Source organism: Nematolebias whitei, chromosome 8 (genome assembly GCF_014905685.2).
Source record: "Nematolebias whitei isolate Nwh7 chromosome 8, NemWhi1, whole genome shotgun sequence".
Classification (NCBI taxonomy): domain Eukaryota; kingdom Metazoa; phylum Chordata; class Actinopteri; order Cyprinodontiformes; family Rivulidae; genus Nematolebias; species Nematolebias whitei.
This window is the reverse complement of record NC_056505.1, coordinates 38,403,929-38,415,272: the sequence shown is the minus strand read 5'-3', so window position 1 is coordinate 38,415,272 and position 11,344 is coordinate 38,403,929. Positions and strand designations below refer to the sequence as shown.

General features: G+C 42.3%; 1 protein-coding gene across 1 annotated transcript; it reads right to left on the bottom strand.

Moving 5' to 3' along the window:
- Positions 1-7,243: 7,243 nt before the first annotated feature.
- Positions 7,244-11,072, bottom strand: myl2b (myosin, light chain 2b, regulatory, cardiac, slow). The gene is made up of 7 exons (XM_037681261.1): positions 11,034-11,072; positions 9,806-9,895; positions 9,660-9,735; positions 9,373-9,477; positions 7,561-7,639; positions 7,435-7,483; positions 7,244-7,348 (listed from the first exon to the last, which is right to left on the bottom strand). Exons 1-7 carry the CDS (start codon positions 11,034-11,036, stop codon positions 7,244-7,246), a joined length of 507 nt encoding a protein of 168 aa, XP_037537189.1. The 5' UTR covers positions 11,037-11,072.
- Between the last annotated feature and the right edge of the window lie 272 nt (positions 11,073-11,344).

Here is an 11,344-nt window from a genome sequence, read left to right as displayed (position 1 = left end):
GTTTTTCCTTTCTACTGTCACCTTCATGCTTGTTCAAGATGAGAGTTCTGTGATGGAGTTAAATTCAAAACAGTCTGCTCCTCAGATAAATACTGTTAAATTATTATTTTTATGTGTAAATGTTTCTGTTCAGTGCCCTGAGATGACTTCTGTTGTGACTTGGCGCTATATAAATAAACTGAATTGAATTGAATTGAAATGAATCCTTAGTATCCAACGTGTATTCTTACTTTGTTTTGTAGGAGAGAAGAGAGAGGATTCCAACAAGGTGGTGGTGCAAGAGGAGATGAGGGGAGAACTGGTTCAAATGAGAGTGGCAGGACATAAACTCAAGAACTGACCCAGGTACATGACAAGGCACAAAGGTGTGAGTGGTGTCAGACTGTAGATCTCACAGGAAGGTAACTCAGGAGGTGTTTGAGGAAACAGTACTTCCTCTGGTAAGTAACTCAGTATGGGGAAAACACAGAGTACAGTTAGTAGCTTCTTATCACAGATAAGGATTAGAGAGTGCTGTAGACTTGTTCCCCAAAGGTCTCCAATGTTCCAGCAGAGCTTCTTCTTTATCGTTTATTGGCAGTTGACAAACAGCTTAATGATGCATTACCACCATCAACTGGGGAGGAGTGTGGGGATCCTAATTAATCTGCCTCAAAAAATAAAAATGGCCTGATAACTTGTTTCTTGAATCTTTCTTAAGTCAGTCAATTAGTTTTCATATTATTGAGCTTCTGAACCAATTGATTTCTCTCAACCTGATAATATGGATAATTAAAAACAAAAACATGTTCTATTGTCTCATCTTCCCCACAGTCACATTTCTCTGTCTGGTGTTTCCCTCTTAGGTGTATGGTCCAGTACGCCCCAGTCTGAATCGTGATGGAATTATCTCCTGTTCCTTCCTGTTCTCATTTACACGTCTCTCTTGTAAACGAGTCATTGGGGCTCACTCAGACTAACCTGTATAAATAAAGGTTGAATGAATTTCTGCTATTTTCCTGTGGATCTTGTAAAACCACCATCCCTTTCTGTTTTTCCTCCCGTTGCTTTTACCATCTCGCTTTCAATTTATGTTTTATAATGCTCTTTATTTCTGTCCTACTAAACCTAATGTTGATGCCAACTGAAAACCATTTGGAGATTTCCATTGCCATCTTATCTGCCATTTCATTTCCCTTAACCCCACAGTGGGCTGGACCCCCAGTGGAGATGAGCCACAGGTCACAGGCACTGTCACGTTGGACAGATAGAGCTCTGTTTTGGCTCAGAGTTATGTTTTTCACTCTCTTCTTTCAGTCATTTTGTTGACATTGATTTTCCTTTCAGCAGCTCATGGAAGCGTTTGTTCCTTTGTTTATCTTCTTCCCTTGCATGGTCACCTCTGTACACATCATATTGACAGACCGCTCCACCTCAGTCTAAATGTCAACTCTCAGCTCTCCATCAGCCACGTGTGAGCTCTTTGATGGATGAACTTCAAATAACGCACTGCCAATAAATATGTGGCATGCAAAAGTTTGGATCTCTCTAAATGTGGACTGCATGTGTTCAAAAGCCAATAAATCACTGAGTTGTTTTTTTTAATATATGTCAATGTTTACCGAATTAAATTAAAACACAAACTATGTATTTAATGAAATATTCATTAATTGGTTTTAAATTGACTGAATCCAAAGAACAACAACTAATGAATGTTGCATGTCTTCCTGGTCTGGGATTTATATAAAAATAAAGAATTCATTTTTGTGCAAGCAATTAATATACAATTGTATTCAGAAGTTTACATACACTCACTATAAGCATCCATGTCATATTAATTTAGTTGTTTTTTCCCCTTGTCCTGTCCGGAATTGTGGCACTTAGAATTATTGTCTGAGTGTCAAAGTGTAGCCCAACAGATTTACTTTCACAAGCAGAGCATTATGGCTGGCCTTAATGCTCTGCTTGATATATAAATTCAATTTTATTAGAATTTGCTTTGGGTTTCCAAAAAAGTTAAATTTGGTCCTCTGGACATTCAAAACAAACAAACAAACAAAAAAAAAAAAACAAAGCAAAACAACAACAAAAAATGTAGAAACGTTTCGTCTCTCATCCAAGAGACTTCCTCAGTCTGAGGTGCTGTTTTCAGCTCAGTCTCTTAAATAGCACCTTCTCAGAGTGGATCAACCAGTTTTGCTGCTGACAACCAAAACCAGCTGATCACATGCTCAAGAAGGACCATCAGCCTAACAATGGATCATCAGCACACAGGTTCAGGTATGTTGACGACACCTGGGTTAAAATTAAATCTCAGGAAGTCCAACATTTTACTGACCACATCAACTCTGTGGATAAATACATCAAGTTTACACGAGAAGATGAAAAAAATGGCAAGTTGGCTTTCTTGGACTGTGAGGTCTCAGTCTCTGATAGAGGACATTTGCAAACCGAGGTGTACCGCAAACCCACCCACACAGACCAGTATTTGCAATTTGACTCCCATCACCGTTTGGAGCACAAGTTAGGAGTCATCAGGACTCTGTACCACAGAGCAGACAGCGTCCCCACTAACTCAGGAGCCAGGCAGAAGGAGAAATCCCACACAAGACAGGCTCTAGAGCAATGTGGATATCCTAACTGGGCCTTCCTGAAAGCAGAGAAGAAACCCAAACAGGACTCCAGTCAGCCATCAGGTGAAAAGGAGGAACCCAGACCCAGACCAGTGGTCATTCCGTATGTTGAGGGGGTATCAGAGAAACTGAGACGTTTATTTTCTAAACATAGCGTCCCAGTGGCTTTTAAACCCCAAAATACATTACGGCAAAGACTGGTTCATCCCAAAGATCCAGTCCCCCGGCACAAACAGAGCAATGTTGTGTATGCTGTTCAGTGTCAGGAGGGCTGTGATCAGTCTTACATCAGGGAAACTAAACAGCCACTGGCCAAAAGGATGGCCCAGCACAGAAGATCAACATTATCAGGCCAGGACTCTGCGGTCTACACTCATCTCCAGGCCAGCGGTCACTCTTTCAGGGATGAAGATGTTCACATCCTGGATAGAGAGGAACGATGGTTTGAGAGAGGAGTAAAGGAGGCCATCTTTGTGAAAAGAAATCGTCCATCATTAAACAGGGGTGGAGGCCTCCGGGTTCAACTGTCCCCCTCTTACAATGCTGTGATTGCTAGTATCACTCAGCCCTCTGTGAACAGTAAACAGCCATCAGGGTGCTAATGATCCATTGTTAGGGTGATGGTCCTTCTTGAGCATGTGATCAGCTGGTTTTGGTTGTCAGCAGCAAAACTGGTTGATCCACTCTGAGAAGGTGCTATTTAAGAGACTGAGCTGAATACAGCACCTCAGACTGAGGAAGTCTCTCGGATGAGAGACGAAACATTTCTACGTTTTTTTTTGTTTGTTTGTTTGTTTTTTTTGTTGAATGTCCAGAGGACCAGATTTAACTTTTTTGGATTTTTCTACCTGGATTATTGAGCATGCATCAGGATACTTTGGGTTTGTTTCAGATGTAATGGACATGGGGATAAAAAACAAAGAAGATAACAAAGCAGAAAAGTGAGAGAAGGGTTAAAAGGTAAAGAAGGAGATAGGAATAGAGGAGAGAGAGAGAGAGAGGTATAAAGAGAACACAAATCAACATCATTGAAGTCTGCCTCTAGACCTGTGGAAAGAAAAAACAAACAAAAACAAGACAGCACCGAGAAACCACAACAACAAACAACATATATAATAATACTTATAACATCATTAGAAAGTATTTTATACAGTACATGGTAATACAAGATCTATTTAGTGGTCTCCACAACCCAACTGAGTGTGTATCTGATAAACACCTGAATCTAAACACCTGTGTGAGCATGCTTGTAAGGTTTCTCCATAAAAATGTTCAATAGTGGATGTGGGAACCCACAGACCCGTCCCCACAGGACACGATGGTAACACGGGGAAGACCGGAGCCACAGACACACAGCGGTCCCCAAGCCTGGAGTTCCAGGAGTCCACCAACAGGGACACCCGCACCCCACAGAGAGAGAAGCAAAGGGAAGCCCCGGGCGACCCCCAGCAACAACAATGCTGAAACCCTAGGAGGCTGCAGCGACGAGTCCACAGGCCCCGCCGGCAATCCACCCCTCCAGAGTAGATCCGGCCATGGACACCAAGTCCCGAGGTCATAGCACCCCCCAACAGAGGCCCGACAGAGCCAGGGCACCCAGGCCCCGGCAGGCAGCCACCAGGGTGGGCCTGCACACATCCCACCACCCAGCCCCAGCTGCTGAGAGCCGCCAATGCACCAGCGGCAGGGGGGCCCACCACTGGAGGGGAGCACGACGGAGAAGTAGACCCCACATTAAATGGGGGGCCCAAATTGATCCAAGAGAGGGGACCACCTAAAACCCAACCCGAGACATGAACAGGCACACAGAGACAGCTCTGTTGGGCCGTCCATGTGCCCCCAACAGCAACCGCAAGTCGGCCCCAGGCCGGGGGCCAGAGCAGCATGGAGCAGCAGCTGAGGAAGGCTGGCCCAGCACACCAATGATCAGGCACCCCAACAGCCCCACACCACAGGCCCAGAGATGTCCCGGTATGCCACCTATGTACCCCCCCCACCCCCACCCCCCACCGCGAATGTCACATCAGGCCGACCAGCCAGCACCTCGTCATAGCAAAGCCACGCCCCCGACCGCCGCCATACACAACCAACGACCACACACAACTACAGCTGACCCCCCCCCCACCGGAACCCGGCAGCCACCCCAGCCAAAGGGCCGGCCATTGCAACCAGTAACCCTGATCAAAAGATCTGAACAACCCAGGGAGAACTGGAGCACCTGCCCCATCCCCAATCGCCTCCCAAGGTCCAACACCCACCCACAGCCCAGACCCCAACCAGGCAGCCTACCCAGCCTATAAATCAATAAAAATACTGCCTCTGTTCTTCTGTACAGTGTAACTCATACCCACTTACATATCTTGCATGAAAAACACTAAGGTTTACTTTCATTCCCTATTCATTTCTAGTCCAGAAAAACACTCATGTCAGCAACTACAAACATTTACTATTCAACCCCTCAGCGACGAGGACGTCGGCGTACCGCTTGTTACCTTTGTGTTTAATATGAGACAACACCTTCAAGAAGTTTGACAGTGTCGAGGTTTAGACGAACATCGTGTCTGATGTACGTTTGTTAGGTGATAACAGCAACGGCTCGTCCCTGAATAGACACTTTACCGTCTTTGAAACGAGCTCGACAGGAGCTCAGTTTAAAGCAGTTTCTGGTTAATGAGTGGAAACTTCTCATTCCAGCTGATAAAACTTCACACAGAATCCTATTAGGGAGTGGACCCAGCAACACCCTCACTTATATTTGGACTTTTGAGGAAATGGCAGCAGCATTATGACCTGAAGCTGCTGGGTTCTCATGGTTTTCTGCACAGTCAGCACAAACTGAAGCTTAAACACCTCATGCTGATCGAATCACAAACATGTTCAACCATGAGAAGTCAGATACAGCTTTCACTGCTTCTGTGCTGAGTTTTCAACTGAAATCCTCTTATGATGAGAAAGTTATTGTCATTTGGTCAAAATCTGTCAATAATATTTTTACTGTACTGCAGTACTTTTCATTGGCTTCATTGAAATCCATGGTATATTTTGCTAACAGACAAGCATTGATGCCAGCAGTAACAATAAAGGTTTAAGTAATAATGTTGCACAATGTGCACCGCTCAACGTTTATGTTGGGGATGATGCTCAACGACCACACCAACATTTAAGTCCCTCTGTAAAGCTGGCGGAGCTACAACCATTGTGTTGGTTAAAGTCAATTGGCTGTGACAGCCATCTTGAACTGGGTTAACTACAAAATATAATCAGCTGTACTTATATAAGCGAGGATTCTTTTTTTGAAAGTTTTATTAAAATCGATCGTAAACTGAATTTTATGTTAATGGATGTGGAGTCCCTCAAGGCTCTGTGTTGGGACCAAAGTTGTTTATTTTGTATGTGAATGATTTGGTTGATGTGTCAGGGCTTTTCAAGTGTGTTTTATTTGCAGATGATACCACTTTTTTTTGTTCGGGTGAAGGTATTGAATGGATGTTAGAGATGCTACAGGCAGAATTCATGATATTTAGTAATAGAAAGAAAATTATCGAAGTCCAATTTAATATTGACAGTATTGAAATTCATAGAGTTAATGAAATAAAAAAATTTGGGTGTCGTTACTGATGAGAATCTGACATGGAAATCTCATGTAAATGACTTAAGAATAAAAACGGCAACATCAATTGCATTACTGTATAAAGTAAAAGAGTTTTTGAATGACAAAGCTTTGTATATATTGTATAATATAATGATTGTTCCACATTTAATCAACTGTATTGAAGTTTGGGGAAAAGCAAAACAATGACAAACCCTATTTTCATTTTACAAAAAAAAGCTATAAGAATTATTAGCAGGAAGTGCTATGGTCATCCAACAAATATATTATTTCATCAATTAAAAAGATGTAAATTTTATGATTTGGTTGAATATAGTATTTTACAAGTCATGTATAAAGCTAAAAAAATATTACCCCCAAATATTCAATAAAAATTTGTTAAAAAAAGAGTCATCATAACCTTAAGGGAATGTAAATGTTTGTAAAACCTCCATTTAGAACGAGTCTGAAGGAGCTGTGTTGTAATTCAGGAAATAGGATTATGGAATTATCTTGATATCACCATAAACATTTCTAAAACAATTTATGTTTAAAAAGATGATTAAGTTAAAATTGTTGGGAAAGTGATACCATGTGAAGAATGCCTGATGTTTTATGTTTTCACTTTGGAGATTGTTCAATCCTGAGTTGTTTGGTTATTTTATATTTTTTTAAAATAAGGGGCAGATATAAGAATTTTCTTCTTCTTTCTGCACGCTTTTCATTCAGTTTTTTTTTTATTTTTGATGCATTTGTTTTGTTTCTTTTAAATGAATGAACAAATGAAAAAAAATCTAATCAGTGGTCCAGAAGATATTTTGCTAACAGACAGCCAAAGACTGGCAAAAACGTTAAAACCCTCAGCTTTGGCAGCAGGTGACACAAATATATTGTTTTATGTACTGTATGTCTTCTCATAGGATTATCAAACATTAATGTCACAATAAACCTATTGCAAGGTGCAGTTTATGCATAATTTAATAACCAAACTCTAAATGTCTTTTAAACATTTTATTTGAGCCTAAAACTCTCAGGACTGAATCTACTCTTGGTCTTTCTCCTCTCCGTGTGTTATGATGTGGACCAGGTTCTTGTAGTCCAGGTTTCCTGCCACATCTGGAGGGAAAGCAACAAACATCTGTTCCATCTGTGGGCATGAAGAAGAAGAAAAAACATTTATGTCCATCTCTGAAACCAAAGCTAACGTGACATTTGTCAGCGTGGAGCTCAGACCTCTTCAGGAGAGAATCTGTCAGCCTGAGTCGTCAGCATCTCCGTCACGCTGTAAAGACAGGAAGTGAGCGTCAACAGAGCAGGAAGACTTTCTGCCAGATGTTTTAAAACTGGACCATCACTCACAACTCTTTCTTTAATATCCCCGTTCCTTCAGGGTCGAACACTTTGAAAGCATTGAGGATGGTCTCCTCTGGGTCGGCACCTGATGAAAAGTCACATCAAGATATTTTTTAACAATTTATGTTTTAGGTTTTAATTTATGCAGAAAAAGAACGCCCTCCTCTTTCAGTTCCAAGGTTTTGTGATTCAGAACATAATCTGAAATCTTTCTAACAAGAAGTGAAGAAACACACAACAGATTTCTCTCTGTCGTTAGTTATTGAACAGAGTTTTCCATCAGGTGAAGGTCTGGACTTTGGTCCGCTGCAGCTCCTTCATTCTTTTCTCTGTCAGTGGTTCTGTTCTAGGCTAGCTGCTGTGTTTGGACCATGGTTCTGGCTGTCAGACAGATGTTCTCACATCTGACTCCTTTGGTCTACAGAGGAGTTCAAGGTCAACTCAATGACTGCGGAACGAGCCCAGATCATCACCACTCCACCACCGTGCTAACAGCTTGTATGAGGTGTTTGCTTTGCATTATGGGTAAACATCTGTACTTTGGTCCCATCTGTCCAGACGGCGTTGTTCCAGGAGTTTTACGTTTCATTCTGATGCAGCTTTACAAACCTGAGCTGCGCTGCCATGTTCTCCTACAACCCTTCAAACCACACGTTTGTTCTGTCTCTTTCTAACTGTCCTGTCATGACCTTTAACCTTTAGGCCAGAGGTATTCAATTAAAACTCACTGAGGTCCAGTTACTAACATTTCCTCCTAATAAAAGCTCTGAACGGAAGTTCAACGTTTGACTTTTATGGTCTTGCCTATCTGTATTCACATTTTCACAGTTAACAAACTTTATATAAACAACTAGCTCTTTTACCATCATTAAAAGTAATCCCAGGCAAATAAATTCAGGGATTTTATTTCAGATTAAAACAGAAAGCTCAGAATAAAATACATCTTAAATGTGCAAACAGAGCTCAATAAGCCTTTGTCTCTTAAACTGAAGAGGTCAGAGAATTGAAGGCTTACACTTAAAGTAAAATAGTTAACATCTTTAGAAAACAGTTAATCTAAACTGTCTATTGCTGGAAAAATGCTCCATGGAAATGATCTATTTTCATGAGTTTATCGGCTTGGGCACGGGTCTGGACAGAACCATCACTTGGTCCAGATCTGGACCGAGGTCCGCCTATTAGTGATCTCTGGTTTAATCTGATAACTGAGGCCTGCTGTCTGACATACAGAGCTCTTCAGGTTTTTAATCTGAGTTTTATTGCAGAGTCTGACCTTGGGGTGAATTTGATGAGACATTCACTCTTGAATATTGGCAGCTGTCCTAAATGTTTTCCACTTGTGAATAAATTCTTTCTCTCTGTAGAACTATGGACTCCAAAGTGTTTAAATTGACCTTTAACCCTCCCCAGACTGATGGGAAGCAACAGCTGCTTCTCTTAGACCATTGTTGTTGACTTTCCACCTTGACATTGGGTACGCTCCAGAGCAGCAGACTGATGAAACATCTGTATTTATAGAGGGGATGATGATCAGCAGCATCTGGCTCACACTGAACCTCTGAGGTCCAGCGAAGCAGTAAGGCTGCACATTAATTCACATTCAAGCTTTTTTTTAATTTAATAATAAAAACATGGTGGAAACTGTTGTGTGTTTTTCTTCACTTGAGTTTAGATTTAAATAATTTCAGAACTCGGTAAAGACGAGATTTTTTAAATTAGAATCGTGTTCTGATACAGAAAGCCCTAGAACTGAAAGGAGGACGTTCTTCATTCCATGCCTGCATCCATAATGATCTGTGATGTAACATCCTGGATCACCTTTTAGTTTCTCTCCAAACATGGTGAGAAAGACGGTAAAATTGATCGGGCCGGGGGCCTCCTTCAGCATCTCGTCAATCTCTTCCTGTTTGACATTTAATCGGCCTGGAGAAGGATGAGGGTTCAGGTGAAGTTTAGGGCACTGACTAACGATTTGTTTCACCATTATTTAATCCCATCACTTTTTTAATTACTTGATAAACGATCCATGGACCAGGAGTCGGACAGTAAAGGCTGATCATGTGAAAATATCACTGTAGGACAACAAAGACAAAGAATGAGCTGACCTAAAGCTGCGAAGGTGTCCCTCAGGTCGTTCTTGTCGATGAAGCCGTCTCTGTTTTGATCCATGATGGTGAAAGCCTGCAGAACATTTACCGTTACAGGTTATCAAAGCAAACAACGAGGCGACCACATCTGTCAGAAGGCTCACTTCTTTAAACTCCTGGATCTGGGCCTGCTCGAACATGGAGAACACGTTGGAGCTGGCGCCCTCTGCTCTCTTCTTGGCTTTCTTGGGAGACTGTGGAGTTTGATAGATTAGGATTAAAACTAAGAACCTCATCATCACCCGACGGTCTGATTCTGCGTCACTTGTGTGTTTTAACACACGTATCCCTCAGTGAGGACAAGCTGAAGAGCGTGGGGTTGTTTAGTGCTTACAATGGAGCGTGCGTTACATGAGGCAGGATTCTTTCCCTGGAGCTTCCAGTTCTGTTTAGGGAGGGTGGGGTCTGCTGCCTGCACGCCGATAGTCCCAAGATCACATGGGAGGATTACTCCATTGGGTCTGGATAAGGACAGGATGGTACCCGGAGCCTCGCTTGATCAGAAAACCCTCAGAGGGACGGATTATGTTGAGTTATTTACACGTCTGCCAACGAGCGGTGAAAAATAGCGTGAGGGGATGCAGCGTGATGACATCATGTTGGCTCCCCGGGCCTCTCGACAGCTGCTGTCTCAAGCCTCGCTGTGGATTAGTTCTGGATGTCTCTCAGACGGGACCTCAGGAACCCAAAATGACTAATTCCATTTTTTGTGCTTTGTTAAGAAGATTAATTTGTACTCTCATAGAGAAGTGGTACAGCATGATGTTTGGAGCAACAGGAGCATTACTGGTGATAAGAGGGGAATAATGCTTTATGACTCATTCAGCTTCCACCTGTTGCTCCTTTGTTTTGTCTTTACATCTACGTTGTCTTCTCTCCTCCGTGTTCCTCCATGTTCCCCTTCTGCTTCATCATTTCACTCCTCTCTTCTTCTCGTTGACTCCTTTCCTTTGCTGCTTCATTTCTATTCTCTCCTCCATCTCTTTTCTTGTGCCTCCTCCTTTCTTGTTCCCTCCTTAAGCACGCGCATGCACAGGATACAATTTATTGTATCCATCCTGCCTCACCTCCTATTATACTTTTAAAAATGTCCTGTCTGTGAGTAGTCGACACAAAGAATCAATAAATCCTCAGTGGGATAACTGGAAAACCGTTCTATTGATTATTTAAAATAAAAAAACTTTATTAGGTTGCTATGAGATTATTGACAAGTAGCACATTGATTAATTATCAGGGCTGTGAGTGGAGCTACATGTATAAATAGCATGAATCGATCCACTGTACAAACAGAGAGTTCAGGTATTAACAGGTAGAAGAAGCGCGTCCACTCACCATGCTGCAGCTGAAGCTGGAGGAGGACCGAGCTGTGCCGTTTCTGCTTCATGATGGAGCAGGGCTAGATATACTGACCCCTCTCTCCTCTCATGCCTAATGGCGCATGCACTATAAATACTCCATGCCTTCTTTAGGCAAAGACGCAGGTAAAGAGGGCTATTCTCTCCCTGCCACCGGCCACCATTGTCTGAGTTCATGAGATTTAGGGATAATAGCCAAACGTGCATACCCCCATTACTGAGGCCCAAGAATAACAGCAGGACATAGCTCTGGCTCGGGAAGGACAGTTGTGTTTGTGAGTGACAGCC